Source organism: Labrus bergylta, chromosome 1 (assembly GCF_963930695.1).
Source record: "Labrus bergylta chromosome 1, fLabBer1.1, whole genome shotgun sequence".
Taxonomy (NCBI): Eukaryota; Metazoa; Chordata; class Actinopteri; order Labriformes; family Labridae; genus Labrus; species Labrus bergylta.
Window position 1 is genome coordinate 9,025,906 of NC_089195.1, and position 24,814 is coordinate 9,050,719.

At 39.4% G+C, this 24,814-nt stretch overlaps 3 protein-coding genes across 4 annotated transcripts; 2 read left to right on the forward strand and 1 right to left on the reverse strand.

Annotated features, from left to right (window-relative positions):
* The first annotated feature begins 120 nt into the window (after positions 1-120).
* syngr2b (synaptogyrin 2b) lies at positions 121-9,680 on the forward strand. Its single transcript, XM_020656782.3, has 4 exons — positions 121-386; positions 3,868-4,105; positions 6,034-6,170; positions 7,376-9,680. The coding sequence occupies exons 1-4, from the start codon at positions 276-278 to the stop codon at positions 7,649-7,651; spliced, it is 762 nt and encodes a 253-aa protein (XP_020512438.1). The 5' UTR covers positions 121-275; the 3' UTR covers positions 7,652-9,680.
* On the reverse strand, positions 9,555-13,814 carry tk1 (thymidine kinase 1, soluble). The gene is made up of 7 exons (XM_020656783.3): positions 13,603-13,814; positions 13,371-13,402; positions 12,848-12,961; positions 12,068-12,161; positions 11,836-11,925; positions 11,389-11,508; positions 9,555-10,367 (listed from the first exon to the last, which is right to left on the reverse strand). The coding sequence occupies exons 1-7, from the start codon at positions 13,666-13,668 to the stop codon at positions 10,188-10,190; spliced, it is 696 nt and encodes a 231-aa protein (XP_020512439.1). The 5' UTR covers positions 13,669-13,814; the 3' UTR covers positions 9,555-10,187.
* Positions 13,815-15,923: 2,109 nt separating this feature from the next.
* On the forward strand, positions 15,924-24,030 carry afmid (arylformamidase). 2 transcript variants are annotated; one of them, XM_020656784.3, is made up of 11 exons: positions 15,924-16,200; positions 16,577-16,667; positions 17,543-17,647; positions 17,753-17,801; positions 17,875-17,960; positions 18,059-18,131; positions 18,229-18,326; positions 18,474-18,552; positions 20,799-20,934; positions 22,779-22,883; positions 23,078-24,030. In XM_020656784.3, the coding sequence occupies exons 1-11, from the start codon at positions 16,171-16,173 to the stop codon at positions 23,105-23,107; spliced, it is 882 nt and encodes a 293-aa protein (XP_020512440.1). In that variant the 5' UTR covers positions 15,924-16,170; the 3' UTR covers positions 23,108-24,030. The 2 variants fall into 2 exon arrangements, with proteins under 2 accessions (XP_020512440.1, XP_020512441.1); XM_020656785.3 differs by having other exon boundaries at positions 15,926-16,200; positions 16,467-16,667.
* Positions 24,031-24,814: the final 784 nt, after the last annotated feature.

A 24,814-nucleotide genomic window follows, 5' to 3' on the forward strand; every position in this document is an offset into this window, starting at 1 on the left:
ACAGTTATTTCTCTCTAATATGTTTGGTGTCAATGATAACAGTCACACATGATCACTCTCTTGGCCGCTCACCGTCAGCTCCGCCCCCTCTGACGCGCAGCCGCCCGCGCAGCCCCTCTGGGTGTCTCTCGTCTTCTCCGTCAAGTGAAGCAGCACTGCCGAGAGGTAAGACGTAGTCCGAGTTAAGTTTGACTGAGCAGGGAGTCTGTCCAGTCAGTAAGGTCTGTGAAAAGCCACACAGAGTTCCTCGGAGGATCCACTTAAAGGGCGAAGACATGGAGGAGACGGGCGGTGCTACAGCGTACGGGGCTTCGCTCGCTGGAGGAGGCTTCGACGTCAACAAGTTTGTCCGACAACCGCAAACTATCGTGCGGTTTCTTAGCTGGGTGAGTGGAGGCATTGTGAAGTATGAGTTTATGTATTCAAAAAAAAAGTTATGAATCGTCCAAAGAGGCAGACGTAATATTCAACGTGGTGTCACTGAGCAGGTGCGCCTGGCCTCGATAAATGATTTTCCATGTGCTGGACGGAACAACAGGAACAGCAGCGTGTCTGCGGGGCAGCTGGTGTGTGACAGCAGCTCGGCGACAGCACAGGTCAACACCGCTACTGTCAGAGGACAAAGACAGAAAAGTGTCACACGTTCACATCTATGTCCTCGACTAAACATAGCATAAAGTATAGTCGTTTTAATGTGTGCTCATCAGACAGCAGTAAACTATTTTCAATGTGACTTCTAAATAGGGTGATGTAAAAATATAAATATCTCTTAGACATAGTACAAACGGCAGTATATTTTTTGCACATATTTTATTTTAATTTAATATTTTTTGTCTGCTGTGATGAATACATGTTTCAGGGAAACTCATCAGGAGTTGTTGCAAGCTTCACCTGTTGCTAGGCAAATCTTATGGCACACCGATTTGTTTTTGTAGGTTCAACACTTGTTAGAGAAAAGTCCAAAGTGATTCTAACCAGACTGGTTATGCAACCAAATATAATTTGGAAAAGTTACAGTGAGCATGCAGAGTAAAGGCTTGGGGTTTGAAATACTTCTCAAACATCTCCTGGTTGAATTAAAACTGTAGGACTCGAGGAGTGGGACTTTAACCGGACCTGACTGCAATCCTCTCCCAACAGACTTCTTGTTGGATTACTTTCGATTTTGATGTACTTGGTTAATGAAGTGTAAAGTCTGTGTAAGTAAGCGGCGGGGGGGAAAACACCCAGCTTCCCCGGTATAATGTAGCACATCCAATGAGGGAGATGAACACTGAGGACAGCATGTGTCCTTGGTTGGCTCAACCTTTCAGTGTTTATCTGATGTGTTTAGGAAACTGTGTGTGTGTGTGTGTGTGTGTGTGTGTGTGTGTGTGTGTGTCACTTGTAAACAGCCGATTGTGGGCAGGTAAGGTGATACCTCTCCTCCCCCTGTGGACCCTTGCTTTTATTCTTGGTGAATATGTTCCACTGATTACCTATCAAACACACACACACACACACACACACACACACACACACACACACACACACACACACACACACACACACACACACACACACACACACACACACGCACTTTGGGCAGCTAGTCTCAAATAGGCGCTGGCTAGATAAGCATTTATATCAGGTGATTTTAATCTTACTGAGTCAGAACCTATGAAACAAGAAAGGATTATTCTATCTCTGCAACCTCTGCCTACATGTCCCACAATGCATCACCCTTTTCTGGAACATGGAAGGCATTCACCAGTAGCCAAACCAGAAGCTCTTGATTTTAAAGGTGTTTCATAACATCACCTTTTTTCCTCACTGAAATTGTGAAAGATGTTGAGATAGGTTTGTACTTTTTCCTTGATCCTTTTTCTGACAAAATAAAGACTTGAAAAGGAATATTTTCTGTATGTTTATGCTTAATAGTGGGAAAAGAGCCCAAAGAGATTGTTAGAAGTTAATTGGTCTTTTTTTTTGTTACATGTGACACTCAACACACTTTCTCTACATTTATGCACAGAAACATCCATCTTTGGTTGCAACAACAATCCTCCTGTCACACTTGTGTCTTGTGTTTCGGAACTCCCCTGTAATCACTTCCCTAATATCTCCGTCTTCTGCTACTTTCCGGGACTTTTTGTGTCATCTTGTCATCCACTTTTGTGGCCAGTTTCTCTCTCTGCCCCCTCTCACCTCGTCCTCCCTCCCACCGGTTGAACAGTCGCTCTCTATCCTCCTCCCAGATCTCATAATGAGAGCTGTTAGCGAGCTGGTGGCATCTCTGGAGTCACATGGCAGGCAGCTGTACTCAGAAGTGGGTCACATGGTTAGGTGGGTAACCAGAGCAGACAGAAACAGAGCACGGGACGGTCAGAGGGAGCAGGCAGCATTCAGCTCACTTTGTAAACACATGACGACGAGCACAGGAGGTGAGGGGAATCTCGAGAGTCAGCAATACTAAAAGAGATGATGTCACTGTGTTTTATGCATTATTAACCAGTGGAAATGGATACACATTTTTTTGCCTTTCTTTAAATGTTTCATCTCATCATTTGAACCTGGTGAATTTAGTATTATCTTTCAATAAAAAAACAAATCTGAAGATGTTTGCCAATTAAGCGGTTTGGCAGCCAGTATGTCCTCCTTCTAAGTTTAGATTCTGGTGCAGAATGGTCTGTATTTGTTTTGATCAGCGAAGGTAGGTGGTTTTAAGGCTCCCTCGCACGGCCGTTTTGGACGCCCCTTGGCAAACGGCAAAAGGTGTTGCAGTGATGGAAGCGGGCAGGTGTACTAGTTCAGATATAACTGATTCTACCCGACCTAAAAAGCCTCTGCATTTTTCTAATAAGCTCTACAACCAGAAATGTGGTAAAACTAGGATACATACTGGAGATGCTTTTGAAACATGGAGAGATGTTAGAACGCAGAAAGGATTCAAGACCGTTGCAGAGCTGGATAAACACTGAAGCTTCAGTGTCTGTGACATGGCAACCTGCGTATCGACTCGAGGGAGGAGGGGGCAAGCGGGAGACAGAATTTGAGTTGAGACTGCAGTAACCATTTAAAAGCTATGTGTCGGTTACATGTTGCTCCTTTAAGAGTTTCTCAAGCAGAGGAGAAAAGGCGGAAAGACAGAGAGAAAAGACAAATGTTCTCATCACACTGAATGAAAGTGAATGATATAAATTAGATTAAGTACTAAAATTACCACAAAGGAAAATAAATGAGAGTAAAATATATAGATAACCTAAAGCCACACCGAACAGTGTGTAGGATATCTACTTTTAAACAGTGGCTGATGATTCAACAAAGATTGTGATTACATAAAATAGTTTTTATAATTACTTAATGTCTTAGTTTCTGAGATTAGGCCCTGTCCATGTCCATTATCAACTCCTTTTTGTATCAACCAATCACAGCTTTTGAAAGAATGTGTCATGCCTAGCTAGGTGCTCAACCATGCCTCTTTCTGGCTCAGAGTTGCTGAGAATGTTCCAAAATCACTCCTAAGCTAGGAACCCGATCCATCGGAGCTCCCAGAGAGTATTATCAGATTTTTTTTTTAATATGGGCACAGATGTCAGATTTTGTTTTGTTTTTTGAATCACTTGGAGAGACATTTTTCAAAACTACAGATCTGAACTAAATTTCAGTCAATTATTAAATGTGGACTGCCTATAAATTGTAAGTCTCAGTTTCCAGGCAGGATAACAATCTCAAAAGATTACCATTACTTGTGAACGTGAACGTTGCTGTGATGTAAATTATGCAAGGTGAAGTTAATGTGTAAACTTGAAAAGCCTACAGCATGTTACAGTCTCTCCTTGTGTGTCTGCTAATGATTGAAGGCTGTGTTCCTCTGCATCTCTGCAGATATTTGCTTTGGTGGTGTTCGCCTCCATCACAACAGAGGGATACATCAACTCTCCCCACGATCCGAATGCAAAGTGCATCTTCAACCAGAACGACTCGGCGTGTCACTACGCTATTGGCATCGGGGTGATCGCCTTCCTGGCGTGTGTGGGCTTCCTGGTGTTGGATGTTTACGTGCCTTATATGAGCAATGCACAGGAGAGGAAGTATGCTGTCATGGCCGACCTGGGATTCTCAGGTGAGTGGCAAATAAATGGCATTTGCAGAGACAGTGGAGGTTTAGGTAAATGCTCAGGACGCACCGCAAACCTTTTGTATTTGTGAAAGGTGAAAATGAACAGCAGAGCAGTCAATAAAGGTTCTGTGAGAAGAGGCTGATCTAACCAGAAAAAATATCAACCCCAACGCATAATCTTATGTTTCTACATCTACATTATATTCCTTCAAACACAACATCTTAAATACATAGCACATATGTCATACAAGGACTACACATTTCTCCGATATTGTAAATTATCATATTGAATTTCTATATTAATGGCTATTCCTTTTTTAATGCGTCTTTCATACTTTAGCTTTTGCATAACCCGCTGTGTTGTTTTAAACATTTTTTTTACCACACCATCTTCCACGTCTACACATGCAGCCTACTCTAGACAATTTGTGGAAAATGTCAGGACAGCCTTTCTTTAGAGGCCATTTTAATCATGGTCACTTTAGTTTCAGAAGTATGATTTAAGTTTGTGCTAATAGAGCATATATTTTGTGTTGTTAGAAAAAAGTATCAATTTATGAGAAGTACTTGATTTGACATGGAAATGTTTATGGTGAATAACGGATTTACTTGGGCTTATTTTGGCAGGTATTTTGTGTTAAGGGTGGAGCCGAGTTAATTAATTTGGGTGCGATGCACAGGTGGTGAGAAAAAATGTGATCGTCTTTGTTTGTGGACTGTGGTGGAGGTATAGGAGCCACGCAGCAAATGTTTTGATATATTCATTTTGGATCTGTTCTGGAAACAAGTTGAAACTGTTTACGAATAAAATAAGAAATCAAGTAAAACGGCGCATCTGTGAGTATATTAAAGTGGACACGCATCAGGAACGAACAGGTTGGCTCCTATGACACAAGTGACAATTTTTATATGACACACAAGAAGAATTGCCTCTACACTATCCCTGAAACCTTTATGAGTAAAACAAGAGGGGGGGTCTCAGGAAGTAAGACAGGCCAGACCAATTGACAGAGTCCCCTACGCTGATGCTTTTTTGCATTAATGTAAGTGCCACATGTAATTAAATCCATTATCTATACCGCTTTTCCCATTCGGGGTCGTCGGGGGCTGGAACCGATCCCAGCTTACATTGAAAATCAACACCAATGGAAGAAACTCAAATCACTCCAGTTCTGCCTCAACCAAGATTTGAGCTGCTTTGCGGCTGTCTTACTCACTACGCCACCATGCAGCCTCACATGTAATTTGACATATTCAAAGTACCAACAAACAGTGGAAAACAAACTGGCCAGCAGAACAGAGTATGAAGCGCACTGATGGCATTACACAAGCGTCAACTTGCTCGCGAATCGTGACATTTTCATGAACATTTCCTGCTGCGTTCACACATAAACTCACTAAGACTCTGTATGGATACTTTTCTAGGGGGCTGGCAGGAGAAGTTTATAAGAGTGCGTTGTGTTGTCTCTCTCAGTCTTTTCCTTTCAGTTTTAGTTTCATACACAAAGCCTCACAGTATTGTCTCAATGGGGGACAAACCTCTGCCTGTTTTCCCGACGTAACACAACATGCACTATTCACCGCTGAAGAGTGAGCAGCAGGGTGGAGGAGGGGAGTGCAACGTCACATTTAGATGAAATTAAACATTCATCAGCTGTACATGACACAGTTCACAGTAAGCCATTCTTCCATGAAACAATGGAGTTGTAGTTTGAAAAACAGCCTGTGGTCATTTGAGCAGATGGCAAGAGGTCTCAGCCTCTTTTAATTCTATAGACCATGTTTTTGTTCTTTTGTTTATTTTTTCCACAGGAGTTTACTTTGCATATCAGGGGTTCAGCTGAGCACTTTTGATAACTTTTCCCGCAGTGGAAACAGTCTTTTATATCGGCCTGTGTGTTTGTACATCTGTGTCTCTGTATGTTTTCTAGGGGCGTGGACCTTCCTGTGGTTTGTGTGTTTCTGCCTGTTGGCCAGTCAGTGGGGTAAAACTCATGAAATCGGAGGAGTACCAGTGGATGCTGCACGTGCTACAGTGGCCTTCTCTTTCTTCTCCATCGCAACATGGGTGAGCAGGAAAACCGTCCTCTGTTTTAAAACCACAGCTCTGACTTTAGCCTCTTTATTTACTGGTGATTTTAAGGGGATATATACATTTCATCGCTTTTCTACCAAGAGCTTGATAGATCAAGAATGAAGGTACCATTGCTTTATGTCTTTAAGAAATGATGCTACTGCAGAGAGTTGATTTAAAAACTATCACCATTTGATTTGTATGTGATGCCAATTGTGGGAGGGGCATTTTCTTGAACAGGTAAATTAGCTTCCTCTACTCCGTAAGTTGTTGTTTCTTTACCTTTTCTACAGAAAACAAATTAAAAATGTGAATAAATTAGCTTTACAGGTTCTGGTTTTCAGACTTTTGTGATATTTGGACAGAGTCAGGCTTGCTGTTTCCCTTTAGTTTTCAGTTCTTAAGCTAAGCTAACTGCAACTTCATTATGAATACACAGACATGAGATTGGACCACTCTGTTGGAAATTTGTAAGCCAGCTTTCCTACAATGTCCATTGATTGTTTTGAAACACTGCCTGGCATTAGTTCATATGTACAAAATGATGATTGTGCAGAGTTTACCTTAAGGCTTAGTGTATAAAACATGGACGAAGTCTCTGTGACGTCACTCCTTGTTTTGGAGAGTGGACTTTTGAAGGCAAACAATTGCGGTTGGAGAGACGAAAAAGTCAGCACACTAAATGTCCTTCAAAGTATGTTTATCTGCACATGGCCTTCTTTAGCACTGAAGAAGGCCTTTTGCTGAAAGTTGCCATATTGGAAATGCTGTCTCAACAATCAATGTAGCAAAAGGCAAAGACATGGAGCGGTGGCGGGCCTTAAGCCTCTGTGCAAACAGAGACTATACTACATAATCAAAAAGGATGAGTTCTAAAAAAATGTACAGTGTGTACCAATTAATACAAGATATTATTGATACCAAATTGGATTTTCAAGCCAGACTGTTGACATGTTTATTTCTGCTGAAAAATGGGCGTTAATGGGACTCTCAGGGCTTTTGGAGTGAGCCTCAAGTGGACACTAAAGGAACTGCAGGTTTTTGCACTAATACATTGGCGGAGCTTTTCACATGATTTGAGGAACTGACAGAGTGTAAAGTCTCTCTATATAAGGCTTTTTTGTTTCATATACTGGTATGAAGTAAAAGTTGTTTAGAAAGCTGCATTGTCAAGTTATTTTTTTTCTGTCATCGTGCAGGGAATCCTGACCTACTTCGCACTGGGCCGTTTCCGCCGAGGCGTGAATGAAGTCACAATCCCGACGTACACAGAGCCAACACCAGATCTCCATACCCCCTACCCTCCAACCTACGCCCCCACCTCCTACACCCCCACCACCTACAACCCCACCACATACACCCCCACCACATACACAGGTTATCCAGGCAGTGTGCCCGACATGCACCCACAGCCTCCCTTCACCCCACAGCCCCAGCCACAGGGAGACATCGGCTACCAGCCGCCAAACTACTGAGACAAAGGAAGGTCACATGAGCGAGGAGGTGTTCCAGGTCATCGTTGGTGGACTGATTGTAGTTGCACTGCACAGACTATATTCATATCATATTGATGTGGTTTTACATTTGATTTAACACACTTTCTAAAATGTGTTAAATCAAACTGAGAACCTGAGCAGTGCACCTGCAAGTCAGAGATGAGGGACACACTGGTTAAAAGGTCTGATCAGATCCTGAGACATCAGGCTGACTGTTAAGATTAGCTTCTGATGATTAGGTAATCTGACTTTAGACCTTTGTGCAAAGATGCAACTTTTACCTCAAATGAGCTCATCCTGAACGGGGGAGGTAGTTGGAATGTACCCAGGAGTTTAAAGGTCACATTAGTCTGAGAACGCTCCAATCAGAGTGGAAGAAGCGAACACTTCACGTGTTCCTCTGTACTCTCCTTGGGATACCTGGGAATGTGCATTTGTACATAGATCTCGCGATGCAAAGCTACCATCACAATGGTTGTATGTGCCTGATTTTCTCTTCTTATTTGGTTTGGTGGATTCTTCCCCTCTAGTGCATTTAATCTGAGGACCTATTAACAATTGAGGATACAGTGTGGAAAGAAACACTATAAAGCCAAATTGTTAAGTGCAATTAGTACATTTTTTAAAAATTCAACAAGTTTAGCTTACAAGTGCCACAGTGAAATGACTCGTGCCATCTCTGCAAGCTTTCTTAGGACCACTCGATACTTAATGTGCTTCTGATCTATGACATGAGAAAACACAAAAGCCCTCCATTTCTTTATCTTTGAAGAAATGTAACTCTCATCATTTCCGTTGTAAAAATGAATGAAATATGCTGACCTGTAGTGGAGGTATTTCAGTCAGTGTTGGTCTTTAAACTCGTAGCTGACTGCAAAAGAGAGGAAGGAGGGGCATGTAGATAACTTAGCACTTATTGAACAGGTTTATCCACCATGTCTGGGCTAAGAGTAACTTATTAACCACTAGCAAGACTGCACTCTCCAACAGTGCAACCTCACACTTCCTGCTGGGCCTTGAGGACTCAAGTTCTTGTGACACGGATGTTTATCTCCTGTTTACATGCACTGTAATCTGAACTGCTGAAGGCAGACTGCTCCTCGGTTGTTTTTACAGAAGACAGATTAACCTGCTACGGTGAGATTTAAACAACCGTCTTTACAAAGACTTCTGGTTTACTTTGTTGCATTGTGCTTGACGATAACACATCTGTCAGTTTTACAACTTAACAACGTAGTCTTTAAATAGTCCTGGATGTTTAAAAAAAACGTATTGGAGTGTTAGCTGAGTTTAGATCTGCGAATGAAAGACCAGACTTTGAATGTGGTCTTATTTATATAACATGACACTGTTATGGTTTCACATTGAAGACATTTGGAGGGACTTTTTTGTTTTATTATTTCATTTGAAAAGGAAATTATTGAAGCCAATTTGTAATTAAAATACCTGATGTTGATTTTTTTGTAGAGGAAAATTATACTTGAGTTATTCAGGGAGGGAAGTAAACAAAATGTGCCATGATTAGATCCTGAATTTATGTCGAGGTGAAACACCTGTGTATCACAGCTGTCCTTGCTTCTGTGCCTTAACGATTTTTGCAAAAATGAGTGAAATCTGCCCTTTATTGAAGATTCAGGATCATTTTATGCCCCAGTTTATAAAACTGCAGCTTGTAAGCAACTTGAATGACTCAACTGCTGATTTTCTAAAGTATGTCTGCACATTTAGTGATAGTTTTTGCATTTTCTTTTAATTATATTTCACTTAGGCCCTTGTGTTTTAGTTGAGACTGCCGGATTTGTGTAAAATCACATTTATGATTTCTTATGCCTACAGATGTTTCATAAAAATGGGCACAAACACTGTTCAGACTTTGGTCAGCTTCATTTTTTTTAAGTCTTTTTATTGAACATTGAGTTTTGACATTGCTTTGTGCCCTTTTGCTTTTGTCACAAGCAAATCAGCAATTTATGAGTCCCTTTGTTGTAGAATAAAATCATGCACTGGATGTCCACTTGTATCAAGGTTCTTATTAAATCAACATACTCAGGTAATACAGGTTTAATGTAGTATGGAGGATATACTTTATCATGCCAGTTTCCCAGCTCTCTGCACATCCTTGGAGCCTGCCAGGCTTTGAGCGGGTTATTTCTGTCTGGTATAGTATGTGAGGGCATAGTATTACATCTCTCACAGTAAGTGCACCAGTACAAAAAACATCAACATGAAATGTGTACAATTAGTCCTGCCCTATAACCATACTGTCAAAGTTTACACGTAAATAACACATTACATCTCAATAATAATAATTTAAAAACATTAATAAACAGTTTTTTTTGTTAAAAAGTATGACAATGAGTGATAAATTGGCACAGTCGTTCTCAGTGTAATCAGGTGCCATGTCCTATACAATAAAAACACTAAACAATGAGAGTACCAATTATACACAAACAAAACCATGTTCTGATCTGTGGTGCTCTCGCTTTAGCGTCTGTAAACAGTCTCATTTTAGTGCTCAGAGATGGAGAGAGGAGAAAAGCTTCCTGGGACACCCGGAGTCGACCAGTTTAGTTGAATGGACGTTATTTGGAGTTTCGTCCCTGAGGGGGGCGCAGTTCTCTTTGTCGCACATCAGTCCTCCATAACACTTTCTACACACCGCCTGATACTTGTCAGCTCCACCGATCACCTCCACCTGGGAAATGGAGAAGGAGTTATTAAGATTAAGAAAGGAAGCCTGTGCTAAATTATTACCTAAAGATTAATGGAGAGGGGATGGGATTAGATGAATTCACACTTCTCTCCACGCCTTTTCAAACATGTAATTAGAATCAACAGTTGTCTTATGCACAAATCTTGGGGGTTGGTTTGTTTTTTGTCTCGGAAAGAAAAGAAAAAAAATACATGTTCAAAATAAAGATTAAATCCAAATCAATCAAAAAGAAGTCAACCAGTTGTAACAATCTGCCAAGTAAAATCAGAAACAGTTTCTAAATTATAATCTTAGAAATGATTTATTATAAAAACAGCAACAAGAAAAGATCATCTGAAAAAACCCGCTGGTGGAAACGCTGTGATTGAATGAACGTTATTTGTGTGGCATTGAGTGTGTTGACATAACTTGTTTTTCTTGTTGCCGTTTAAAAAAAATGGCCTCTACCTTCATGATGTGAATACAACCATTCATCTCTGGCTTATGAAAAAAAAAGAGAGATAGCATATCTATCTATTTTTTAATTAAAGAAAAAGATGTTTGAGTATTTAGAACTTAAGTTATGGTTGATTATATTACATTTACTTTAATACAATTCAAGCTATCTACAATGTACACATGCATCATGGTGTGGTCACTATGTGGAGCTTCCACAAACAGAGCCTGGGTCTGTGTCTGAACTTTCAATACCACTCATTAATCCCATTAGTGTACATGGCTTTCTCTGTTACTTACCGTAAATTGTTATACCTCGATTTATCCTAGGCGTGGTTTCTTTGAATTTCAATTTTATCCACTTGTTTTACTTTGTCTTTATTTTCACTTATATTTGATGCTCTTTAGTGTTACACTTTCTTGTAGTTTAATGTTGGAGCAACAAGAGCTTCCTTCAGTATTAAGAAAGTTAAATCATTTGACTAACATGACCCATGAAAACGTGTGTTGAAGCACTTCAGGGTTAATTATGGAGACTTTACTTGGGGGGGGGGGGGGCTTTTCTCACCTCCTTCTCAGCTCCTATCCTCTTGGTGTAGGCAGCTTCTTTGTAACACTGCATGCAGACAGCGTGCAGCTTCACTATACTCTCGGCCAGAGGAACCAGGTTCAGGATGTTTCCAAACGGCTACAAGAATGCACAAGACAGCAAAAAAAAAACAGCAGTAAGTACCACTGAATAGATGGAGATAAATTCAATTACAAGGACAAACAGACACATTCTGTCTGTGTGGAATAATGAGCACATTGTTCTTTTTGTTATTTTGCAACTCGTGCAGATTGTTCAGTCTTTTCCTGAATAATGTGTTTCTTCTCTTGCACATTTTGTTTTCGTTTAAAGACACAGTGGTGCTCCATCTACTCCAGCCGTATGCACTCAGTGTTTGTGGTGTGCACATGTCACTGTGACACTTCCAAAAACATACTGCTCAAAATGACTAACGCAGACGCTCACCTGTCTCTGGAAGGTTCCATCCAAAGCAGCTACGATGACCGTCTTCCCTAAATTAGCCATCTCCTCACAAAAGTCCACCGTGTCTGGAAACTACAAGAACACCAGTGATACAAAGAAGTAGTTAGTGTGGCATTAGTACTGCTGAATTAACACCTTTCACTAGAAAACCGGGTCTCTATGTAAGGTAAGCATGAAGTCAACACACAAGTTGGAAAGTATAAATGATACTTACAAACTGTCCTTCATCAATTCCAATAACACATGCTTTCAATGCCAGAGGACGCACATCTGCCAGACAGTTGGCTGGTACAGCTGCCATTGTGTTTCTAAAAGAGGGACAGAAAAGAGAGAGAATAAACTCAATTGACTATTAAAACAAAATGTGTTGAAAGCTTGCTGGGTTGTGAAATGGATGGAGTTATCATGTGTAATGATAGAGATCTCAATATCTATCAAAATGATCGTCATCAGGTTTTTTTTGCCCTAGTCGAACAGCCGTGAAATGTTTCTTTACTTTAAAACAAGTTTCTGATACATTAAGTTTACCCCCCCAAAAAAATGTACCCAGGATACCCGCCACTAGAGGTCATCATCTGTTCAGACATCATGCATCAAGTATGCAAACATTATTTCTCTCTACTTCCCCACTTCAAAATTAATGAATGCTTTTTCCTACTTCATTCATTTCAGATTTTAAAGTCATGTTTTGACAAAAGACTAACTGGTGTACATAGAGATTTCCTTTCGGTGTATCCACACGAGCCTCACAATCCCCCCCCTCTCTGCCATCTTAATTTTCCATTTGTGGCATATCTGCAAGAAACTACTTCAGCCCACCATGCATCCACCTTTCTTCATTTGTTGTAGGAACTCAAACTCTGCTCTACAGAAATCAAAGCTGAATGAATGAGCAAGATCACAAAGCTTTTAGTGTTCTATAGACCTTATTCTTCACCCCTGAAAACAAAGACAAGTATATATGTGAATAAAAAGATAATCAAAAAAAACTTACTTGTCATGTGTTGCCATGCCTACATCAGAATAACGTGTATCCTTGGCATATTTGATCACCAAGCAGTTGTACTGGGCTATCTGGAAACGACGCACTCTTCTCATTAATTCAGTGCTGCAAGGTGAATAACAATAAATAACATGAGTGAAGTGACACATAAAAACCATCAACATTTGAGTTATACGACAGTGGCTCTTCCGCCTTTTTTAAGACAGTATACTACAACACAAACAGGAAGTGATTAACGCTATGCGATATGTTTTAGTAAAGGTGCAACAGCAGTGTGAAGTGGTAATAAAACGTGTTATTATAGAAAGCACCCTGCGGAGCAGAACTTGTGTTATTAATTGGACTGTATGGTCACAGCTGTGCACAGTAAACAATGCAGCCGATTTGGCGGGAGGTTCATATCTTGGCGCAAAGTGTGACTACAATGTTATTCCAACATAACTTCAAACATTTTATGAATCCACACTGCACGGAGAGCTGCTGTGGTTAAATGTCTGTGCAGAAAATAACTCACCTTTTGCCCGAAAACATCGGCCCAAAGATGACCTGCGAACAACAATGGAGGGGGCTGTTAGATGACAGCAACATTTAAAGTCCTGAATTTAACGTAAAGCACTTTATTAAAACACACGTAAAAGAGAGCAAATCATGTGTTAGACCACCTTTACCTAAGCTATGTTGCTCGTTTTCTGCTGAGCCTTTGTTTTAAATAAAGACATTAACTTTTACATGAACCAGTTACGAACCTGAATCTGTCCCCGGGCTTTCCTTGGGGAGTTTGGAAATACTCTTGGAGAATCCATACAGTCCATTTCTACTTAAAATAAAGGCTAACAAAAACTTGTTAAATTAAATTAAATTAATATATATATATACAGATAATTGCTATTACAGTGGGATACAGTTACTCTAACAAAACTTTGAAAATGCCGCGCTGGTAGCTTATATCCGGCATTCAACAAGGAAGTGACGCAGTGAGAGCACCCGGCAAAAGTGACCAATCGGAATCAGTGACACCCTGGTCGTCGACCGGAGAGGCGGATCGGGGACTAGGGGGCGGAGACGGATAAATGGAGTGGTCCCCGCCACTGTTCTCATTGGATAGCCCCAGATAGTCTACATAGTTAGCTCCACCCCCTCTTTAGCATAAAGAATAGGGTCATATTTGTAGACTGCGTCTCGAGATTATCTAGCAGGTGGTACTGTTTGTGTCATGACCATAGACTGTGAATGTTAAAATCATGACCTAATATGTAGGTGAACGCCCATATCTGACCCCGCCCCATTCCGCGTCCTTCAACCAGGGATGATTGGAAATGAAGGAAGTATGTCAAGGTCAAAACCTTGTAGTCGTGGTATAAACCGTATAAACGTGCACAGATAGGCGTCATGCCCATTCAAACAGGTTTTGCTCCTTCAGATTTTTAAAATTGGATGGTATTTTCCTTATTTTTTCGTATATATATAAAAAAAGATTAAAATAATGTAAAGAAGGCCTATGGAATGATTTAACTGAGGTTTCCACAGACTTTCAGACTGATCAAGAAATAATAACCATTCTGCCTTTGATTATAAATGTTTCAAAATGCAGAAAATGGCATCATTTTTCACATTTTTGTCTGTGAAGGACCACTTGACCCCACTCTAATTTAATCTAAATCTAATCGAAGGTTACAATATTAACGGAAAATGGGACTTCCGGCAGATCCAAAACTAAATGAAAATAACTAAAGGTAACAGTAAAAATGTATGTGTATGATTTCACAAGGTGGATACTACTTTTGACTGATCAGCTGAGCTTTATGGGGTTTTCTTTTTAGTTAAATGAGTCATTCAAAGATGCAGCAGTGTCTGCTTTTTCCATCTCTATGACTACAGGGAGACACAGCGGAGGCTTATCCAGTGGTGTACCTGAAAGGACAAAATAGCATGCAATAAATCGCCATTAAATAAATGGATGCACTTATTTCAGATCTTAATAATCGTGATTTGTTAATGCTGAAAGCCCTACTACAATGTAGACATCCAACCTGTAGGTTTATTTATTTACAATTTATGAAGTGTGTAGCAATTATTGCAAAAACTGGAAAATAACTTTAACATTAATAAGGAGGCATAGTTACTGCACATGTTAGTTAGGGGGTATGATAATGTACACTTAATGCCTATATTTATATCTGACTGTGTGATGTGAAAGACTTTTGGTTTACACAATGGTTTTTGTACTGTGATTATTTTGACAGTATACTATTTAGGGTTTATGTAGAATCTTGTATTCAATTTGTAATAAAGAGAAGAATGCCATGTTATTGCTTTTTTTCTGTGTTTTTATTATTTATTTATTTTTTGCCAATTTGCTAGGAGAAATTTCACAAAGAGGAAATCTATGTTTGTCTGCCATAGTGGGGGAAAAGACTGCAAAAAAACCACACAGAAATAAAAAATAAACACATCGGCAAACATGTTAACAGAGTCAGACCAATTGAAGTTAAAACCAACATTTTAACTTTTGAAAGTACAGATGTTACTTTTAACATAATTATGATCCTGGTTCTGCTCTATTAAAGTGTCCCAGGAAGCCCTGGCAGTGAGGCAGTATAGTGAAGGTTACAGAGGACACTGATGCTGCTCAAACTATGTTATCCCTGTGAAATGTATATTGTTTTTATTGAATAAGCCTATTGTGTAAAGGGGTGTTGGTTTTCTACAAGACATAAATGCACCATACAGTATGAGTCAAATCTTTAAAACAGTACTTCTTGATCAGGTAACGAAAGCTTAGAATCCCTGTCAATTAGTATTATGCTTTATCTGTGAAATGCACACTATTGTGATTTTTAACTATTCCCCTGTTTAAAAAGAACGCAAAGCTCATCATATCCTTTAGCATTGCACCTCAAACAAATGCAAAGCCTATATTTAAAGAGTTTCATTTCAGAACGCCAAAAAAAAACTCCGTGACTCTCATTTCCTACAAAGGCAGCTGTAGCTTCCTGTGTTTTTTATTTTGGTTTGCCAACTCCTTCACTCAAAAAGAAGGAGGAGACAGTCACACAACATGTTCACATTGTTCATTCAGTAACGTGAACAGGTGAAGTTACATTATATTCCGGTTACATTTTCTCTCTCCGCATGGTCCCAACACCACAAAGCTTCAGAAAGCTTTCCGATACTTTTACTTTGAAATTGTATGCAGGCCAACAGGTGACGAGTCTGAAGTTCAGTCCTGCAGTCGGACAGCTGCTGTATACACATGTTGCACAGATTTATCTGTCAGGAAACCTGCGGTCAGTTCAGTCACTTCAAGAGAGAAAATGTCGCACTGGACTGAAATGGAAAAAGATGTAAGTGATTGACCTTTTTTTTTGTTTGTTTTGTTTTTGTTTTTGTTTGTTGCGTTAGCAGGATGTTTTTGTTTGGTAGCCCAGCTAGGCTTTATTATAAAGCATAATATTTGCCATCATATGTTGGCTAGGCTAAATTACATTCAGCTTATTTCCCCACCTGTGTATATACAGTTGAATACAACATATTTAATTGTTCCTGTTTGTACAACAAACAAGGAAGTTTTCTAAAAGAATGACGCCTTTTACTCACATGCATGGAGCAGAGGTCTCATAATACCAGAGGAGGGCGCTGTTGTCTCCCACCGGGCTCATGATGTTGTGGTGCTCGGGTTTCATGGCCGCCCTGCTTGACTGTGGTCTCCCCGTGTGACAGGAGCTCGACAGGCAGTATTCCCCCAGCCGGTGGTCGCACAGGATGTCTGCAGACGACGTGATCAAGGCTCATGTGAAGGCTTTAAAGGAAGGTCGGTCTGTTTTGAAGCTACACGCTATAATACGCAACAATACACAGGAATCCTGTTGTGGCGAATAGGCAGGCCGAACACAGGTGTAATGCCAAGTGTTGTATCACTTTGAAAGTCTGGCTCCATGTGAATCATTTTAACCCGAGCTTGTTTTTAAAGATATTTTGACTGACATACTAAAAAAATGCTTTGACAGATTACTCTTACATTTAACACCGTTTGAAACAAAATCTGTCTTTATGTTTATGGCTGCAGTAGTAACGTACTGTAAACATTTTTTTCAATTTAATTTGTGGCAATTTCTAGACGGTTTTATATCTATGATGGATGTAAGCATTTTTTTTTTATCACACATAAATAAACACATGCTAAATATTTTTGCTCTTTGTTACATTTGGTGAGCATGATGTTTTTTTTTGAAGGTGATGATTGGAAAATGAGGGTCTCTAAAGCATGTTACCCCTCCCTCTTTATTTAATGTCTTAATTAGAGAGCTGACAACAGTGGAATAACAGGAAGTGTTGGGGGACAAGAGATGGGGAATGTCATGCAACAGAATTCCCCAGCCGGATTTGAACAGGGGATGTTGTGTTCCTGATCAGGGGCCTCAAACCCGAGGGTTTTTATGTGGCCCCCATTAGACACAGTTTTTGAATTAAACAACTGAACAGAAATGCCTTAATTTGTCTGAGGCAGTTAATTTAATACCTAACATATCAAGAAACTAAATCACATTCATGCCAAAAGCTTGCTAACAGTGAGCTACTAAACTCAGAAATATGACAAGAATAATGTAAAGCTAAATGAATTCAGTACTCCCCCCCCCCCCCCCCCCTGTTTTTATATTAACACAGCTTCCCCTTGTTTCTGTTCAGGTACGGAGCAGGCCCGTGGTCTGGCTCAGACTTTGCTCAATGTGCCGTATGGAGAGGGAGATGGAGAGAAACTGGATGTCTACATACCCAGCACAAACTCTTTGGGTACGGACATGTGTGACTGCCATGACAACCAGTCTCACCCCCATTGTCAGGCTTCAAACATACAGAATCCATGATGACTAACAGGACTGATTCCCTCTGTTTCAGATGTCCCGCTTGTTATCTACATACATGGAGGCTACTGGCAGTTTCTCAGGTACATGTTTAGACTGCAGTGCAAATATCTTTTTGTTTAAGTTTTTAAATGTTGATGTTTTTGGCTCACACAGCAAGGAGGAGTCAGGATTCATGGCTGTTCCACTCGTTGACAAAGGCGTAGTGGTGGTTGCAGTTGGCTATGACATTGCCCCTAAAGGTGCAGGTTTTCACATGTCTCAAAATGTCGTTTCGGGAAAAATGTTTTTGGAGTTGACCTGGGAATGTTGGCTCCTCCCTGTCTCCCTTCTTTTTCAGGAAACATGGACCTCATGGTGTCTCAAGTCCGCAGGAGTGTCGTGTCTGTTGTTCAGCAGTATTCTCACATCAGGTGCCTAGGCTTGTTTTCTGACCTCGTCCAGTTCATCCTTCTCATCATCACAAATGCTCTGTGTGTTTTGAATGAGCTGTCACTCATCTCTCCTCAGTGGGCTGTACCTGTGCGGTCACTCTGCTGGAGCTCACCTGGCGGCCATGGTCCTCTCAACTGATTGGTCCGAGTACAGCATCACTCCTCCGATCAAAGGTAAGGGTAAAGTGAAGCAGCACAGGTGACAGACACGGCAGACATTGGCCCCTCATGACTAAAAAACATAAATCAGAAATACAAGATCTAGACAAAGATGACGATGCAAAGATAATATATGATTTTTTTTTTTTTTTTGTCTTCTAGGTGCTTTTCTAGTCAGTGGCATATATGATCTCCTGCCCATCCTGGCCACCTACGTAAACGAGCCTTTGAAGATGACAGAGTAAGAATGTAATTTGTATCAATCAGTGTCTTTATTTGTGAATTCATGATATGGTTATTTGTATAACGACAAGAGTGTAGCATGTAAACTGATGTCACAAATCACAACTCTATTTGCATGGACTTGATAACCTTGAGCTCTCTCGTTGTTTGTGATCTTACTCTGACACCTATTAGCCTCTTTCTTTGGAATACAAAAAATCCTGAAAATGATAGTCAGTATTTTGTTAAAAATGGAGGTTAGGTTATGTGGTAATATAATTATTGTGCATATAGTGATTTCTAGTCCTACATTTACATTTTCATTTTCAAAGTTTTTCTCCCTGTTGAGAAGTACGATGATCACTTCGGGTGAATAATCAGGACGCTCATCCTGATGCACAGCATGTAGACTGACTCAAACAAGCTGAAAGCCAAAAAAGAGTCCACGTAAATCCATCCATCTGAATGATCAGATGGATGACATGCATGATTTTGTATCCTAATGAAAGTTCATGAAGTCAAGCTTGAGCAGAGATTTAACATCAAATCTGAGAGATAATGTCAGTAGATTCAGGTTAGAAACAGACATCACTTAAAATGCTTGACAGGAAAAAGGGATGAGAGTTGGGTCACTTCTAAATCACACGAGGTGGTCTGGAAAACTTCACCTGTAAAAATACAGCTTATACTTACTAACAATCCCCATTACTAGATAGGCTTTAGAAAATGCATGACAACAGACAATACACTTACAAAACAACACCAGAAAGACTATTACAATGAGTACAGGCCAGAAAAAGGGGCATGTTCATGTGTTGTGTGTGTCTTTCTGGTGAAGGCTATCGGAGGGTGGATGGGTAATAAGGAGTGGAGAGAAAGTGCCACACACAAATAAACCCTGATGTGATACCAATAATAAGAATCATCATTATCATAATCAATGCCATCATCATCATCACTACCATCAAATTAGTAACATGAAGTCAATGACTAAAAGAAGAAGCAATAACAATGGAAACAAGTGGAGTGCCGCCCAGTCTCCGGTAGCAAATCCACAATTCCGACACTCATAGAATTGAAAGGTGTTGATAAAAACAGCCTTGTGTGGCTCCAGAAAGAACTGTGTGAAGACTGATCTGTTCCCTTAAGTGACTTCTAGTTCAACTTCTGTTGGTACTGAAGACTTCAAGCTCCTCATCTCTGGTTGAAGGTAGCAGCTTAATGTTGTGTGAGCGGCCCCTAGGATGAATCTCTGATCAGACTGTTGGTAGTTATAGAATGTAGAATAGATTAGAATTACTGTATTGATCCCAAACTGGGAAATTGTGGCGTTACAGCAGCAGGTTATCCAACACACAATATGAGTAAAAAACACAATGTTAGCAAATCTAAACATAATATAATATTAAATACAAAGTAAATAAGCACTAAAAATATCAAAAACTAAGAATGTAAACATATACAACCAGGATTTAATTTAGCATTACTAGTCTTAAATAGGAAGATTAAATATGGAAGATTGAATGTAAATGTGCAAAAACAGAGTTGTAAATGGACAGTATTGACATAAGTTAAAGTGCATGAGTGTAGACATATTATAAGCAGAAACTATACAATATAACGGCGAGTAGACAGCCAAATGAAGTGAACCTTGTTGAGTTGCATTGTGGGTAAAATAGGCTCCAGGTTTTGACAAGTAAAAGAACTTTGGGGAAACAAAGATCAATATATCTGGCCTAAACAACTGAACTGTTGAGCATGATTCTAAGAAAGCCGTATGAGAGCAATGTGAAATTGTTGGGGATAGTCTTGGAAGAGTAGTTGTATAATCTGATTATTGAGCAGATAAACAGGGCTTTAATCTGTAATCAGATTTTCACAACATGTAAATGGATTATTGCTTTTTCTTCCTAAAACTAATTAATCACAGTAATCCTAATGTTTCTGTCTTTCTTTCTACTGGGGGCTAGAATCCCTTCGTGTTTGAATAAGTTTTATACATACTTCTCAGATTCAGTTTTAATGTATTGATACTGTTGAATTTGACTACAGCGCCATGCTTAATCTTTTCAGGATACTACAGTGTGAGCTCTTTTTATTCAAATGACAAGTGAAGAAATCTTAATACTCTGATCAGAGAAAGAGATCATGTTCCAGATAAGCACAGAGAGTTGTGACAGACTTAAACTGTGAGTGTGATTTGTCCTCTGCTGGTCTGCTGGTGCCTGTTAATGTTTTACCCCTCTTGTTGTCTCCGGTCTGTAGGGAGGTGGCGGTCAGGAACAGCCCCAGCAAGCTGGTCCCTCAGCTCAAACTCTCCTCCTCCAGCTGCCACATCGTCATGGCCGTCGCTGAGAACGACTCCCCCGAGTTTCGCAAGCAGTCAGAAGATTACTTTAAAGTCAGTGCTGCTAAATGAGCCTGATTACTATTTAAATGACACTAAAGAAGTATGAAAAGAACTGCTGCTGAAGGGACAGTTTTTTTTTTTTTTAAAGTGGGGTTGTATGAGGTTATCGTTAATGGTAAGTGTATTGCCATACGGTCATCATGGCACCTTTATTGAGCAACCATCGGCACAGAAGCTAGGCTGTCGCTGCAGATGGGATTCCTTTTTCCACATAATTAATTTATTTTTTCTTAGTCCAATGTTAGTGTAAAAGTTAATGTGAATTTTGCCTCGTTCAATCACTGTTTTATGAATTGTATAGTGCATTCCAGTTTGAGATCTAGTTTGTTAGTCCAGCTCAGTTTTCCTCTCCAGCAGCTCTTAAACGTTGTGTGTTTTGATTAGGATTGCAAATATCTGGGAATTTTCAAAATTGGAAAGTTTCCATGGGAATTAACAGGAATGTACTAAATTGAAGGTTGGCCCTTAACAGGTAACTTAAATATACTTAAATATATTTTGGCATAGTCTTGACTAAAACAACAAGATTTCATGCAAGTACACTTGAATATCTATGCTATTCCTCAATCACATGCACATAGCACACTGCCTACTGCAGGGCCTACGCCCCCTACATGCACTGTGCATTCCTCCACAGATGATTTCTAGAACCACACTTTTGAGCCCAGAGCACAAGACTATTGAAGCCACACATTTTAGCCTGTGGACTACATAAAGTGAAGTAAGTTTTGATGATATAATGGGGTAATACATTTTAAAATTTTGATTTATATTAATATTTCCAAAATTCCCCAGCTTAACTTCCCCTGGAAAGTTTCCGGAAATGTTCCACCCCTTTGCAACCCTAGTTTTGATAAGATAAACAGTTTGTGTCAACAATAGGTTGTCTAATAATCAATCTTGGTGACATTTTTAAAAATGACATCCAAAAATGTACTTTGATTTGGCAACTTTTGTTTTTTTCAATTTATTTTCAAAAACTGAAGAAAGTCTGTAAAACACTGGCTTTCAGAAAGTAAGGGAACTCTGACTGGTGAGTATTGTAGACTGCTGTCATACATTATGTTAGCTGCTGGTATCCTTTGAACCTGAAAGGTCCTGAAGTACTGTTTTTACCAAGACCCACTCATGACAGTTGTAGCTCTTTGGGTCCGTTGACAGAGTCCGAGATAATGCTTAAACAAGGCAAGTTTCTAACGGTAACGTAATGATCTGAAAAACTTCTAAATATAGTGACACTTACACCGACTTTGTTGTTAGACGTTCTTACATTTGTTCTTACATTTGTTAAATTAAGTGATACAAGTGACCCCTTCTGCAAGCGATGTATAGCTTAGCGTCTGTGTGGGTACTCTGGCTGGTTTCTTAATAAAAGGGCCATAATGACTGGCATCTTCTGTGGCTAATACACTTACGATTGACAATTACATCATACAACCCCACTTGAAAAAAACAAGAACTAAAGGTGAAACAACTCTTAAAAAGTGGTAAAAAGAAAATACAAATAATTATTGGTTAATAGAATATAAACAAAATGTCAGTTCTTTAAGCTCAACTTTAGTTTGCAGTTTTGTCATAAACACAGATATTCAAACCAGAGCAATATGAAGTATCAAATAATTACCTACAGATATTTTTGTGTGCATTTTTTATGAAAAACCTTATTAACATTTATCAACATTAGCCTTTTAGCAATGATTTTTCTGATGCCTCTTGTTTGTAATCTTTGTCCTAACCACAGCAGTGTGAGACCTTGACAAATTCACAGACTAAATTTCAATTTTAAAGATACATATAGATGTAATTCACTTTACCTGTTTGTTCTGCCTTCACAGACTGTGGAGGCAACAGGTCTTAAAGTGACCTTGGAGGATGTAGCTAATACAGACCACTTCAGTATCATCGAGCAACTGGTCGATGGAGAGTATCATCTAACAAAGGTACATGCACACAAACAGCAGCTGCTTAAGATCATGATGAATGTTGATACCATTTTCTAGAACGTTTTCTTTTCCTTGACCTACGGTTTCACATTGTTAACATACAAAACAAATATGTAGGTGTTTTCCAGCTGTTATGGTAGACATTTACTTAGTTAAACCAGTGATGTTTGAATTATTTTCCTGCTCTGTAGCTTCTCTTGAAGATGATGGGGAAGAGCTGAAGAGGCAGTCTTTGCTCCATCGTGTGAAATCAACATACCTCTGTATCAACATACACCTCTAAAGAGAGTCATTGTGCACTAATACTGATAAAAAAATAAGCATCACTCAGGTTTGTACATTTTAAAGTTCAATATCTGACTACATTGATTGATAGATTAACATAAAGGTGGTGGTTGTTGTGACTGTCTAGTTTACTGCTTCACTTGTTGTGTTAACTGTAGATAATGCTGTCAGGCTAAAGCTTCATATTTGCTAACCACAGTGTCATATTAAAGAAACATTTGTGCCTAAAACCAATTAATTTAAAGGATGGTTATTTTTACAGAGCTACTACAGGTCAAGTCGATCATAGTCAGCTATAAACAGGTTGTGTAATAGCCCGAGTACACAATGCTATCATCCGGAAATACGTTTCCACAGGCAAAAAAAAACCACTTGGAGTGTTGCTGATTTGTTTTGGCATATCTCCAGTGTGGAGTGTAAAGGTGGGTTGGTCTATTGTGTGTTTTTTTTCCCCCTGTGACAATCTGCACCACAACTTCAACACTATGGTTGGCAAAAGACTTCATGTCAATGTTACTGAAATAACAAAGTGAATGTAGCATATAATTGTAATCTCCACGGTTTAAGTATTTCACCCAGGAAATGTAAGTGTACTGTCAAAATGTGATGAATGAGAAAAATGAAATAATTGCACTTTTTAATTGAATCCTTATACAGTTAATGAATGCTGTTAATTGAATATGCACATTTTTAGAGAACAAATATGTCTACATTTATAGCTGATGCACAGTGTTACTGACTGCCCTTGTACTATAGCATCCTTAATAATTGTTTACATTATTGTTTACACCATGTCTGCTTTTGATTATTACTGTAGATTATGAACAGAATCATCACAATAAATATTTATATTTGAGAATTTCTTTGTTGAGATCTTTTTAAATGTATTTAACTTTTTTGACATGTATTTGCATCTACATGAGATCCGACTTTTAAAACTATGTATTTGGTTCCCACCTACCTTAGTTGAGGCAGACAAACCTCATGTTCCCTCTGTGACAGCTGATTAAGATCATTTGAGTAATTTAAATTAATTTATGAGTACATAATTCAATGTGGCTCCAGCACTATACATGGTTTTCTCCATTCTTGTTTATGGTGGTAGGTATTCCAAAAGTAGTCTAAGTTTACTGACAAAGGAATAAAGGCTAGATAAATGTTGAGGCGGTAGCTAGGGTGTTCCAAGTTTTCCGATTTAGGAAGTGGTTCTTCCGACTTCAGAGTGTTCACGTTATTTCAGTTCGGAAAGTCGGAATGTTGTAACAAAAGCACAAAACAGCATTGATGCTACGAAGACGATCAGTGAAATGTAACTGTTAAAAGTTATATTTGAGCAAAAAGTTGATGTGCAATACGTAAATTAATTAAAAGTATGTTAACATTAACATAACATTTTTGCCCCCCATTTTGACGACGATTCTGACGTCAAGTCTTTTCTGATTTTCTGAGTCATTTGCTGTATCCGAATTACCAAGTACCTACTCAATCTGGCAGTAGGCAGTAGCTACCATCCGTGCTGTATACTGTTTAGTACCTACTATTCAGTAGGTGTGCACAGTAGGCAGATATTTGTTCCTACTACGTCTGATTCATTCAGTATGGAAATGGCGTCATTTACGTTTCTTGAACCGGCCGCATTCACC

Bases quoted from the DNA above. Each gene is read 5' to 3' on its own strand.
- afmid (XM_020656784.3), top strand. From the start codon at position 16,171: ATGTCGCACTGGACTGAAATGGAAAAAGAT. The intron at 16,201-16,576 runs GTAAGTGATTGA...CCCGTGTGACAG, and splicing joins GGACTGAAATGGAAAAAGAT to GAGCTCGACAGGCAGTATTC. The intron at 20,935-22,778 runs GTCAGTGCTGCT...CTGCCTTCACAG, and splicing joins AGTCAGAAGATTACTTTAAA to ACTGTGGAGGCAACAGGTCT.
- syngr2b (XM_020656782.3), top strand. From the start codon at position 276: ATGGAGGAGACGGGCGGTGCTACAGCGTACGGGGCTTCGCTCGCTGGA. The intron at 387-3,867 runs GTGAGTGGAGGC...GCATCTCTGCAG, and splicing joins TCGTGCGGTTTCTTAGCTGG to ATATTTGCTTTGGTGGTGTT. The intron at 6,171-7,375 runs GTGAGCAGGAAA...GTCATCGTGCAG, and splicing joins TCTTCTCCATCGCAACATGG to GGAATCCTGACCTACTTCGC.
- tk1 (XM_020656783.3), bottom strand. From the start codon at position 13,668: ATGGACTGTATGGATTCTCCAAGAGTATTTCCAAACTCCCCAAGGAAA. The intron at 12,962-13,370 runs GTGAGTTATTTT...TTCACCTTGCAG, and splicing joins CCGATGTTTTCGGGCAAAAG to CACTGAATTAATGAGAAGAG. The intron at 11,926-12,067 runs GTAAGTATCATT...GTGTTCTTGTAG, and splicing joins GAATTGATGAAGGACAGTTT to TTTCCAGACACGGTGGACTT.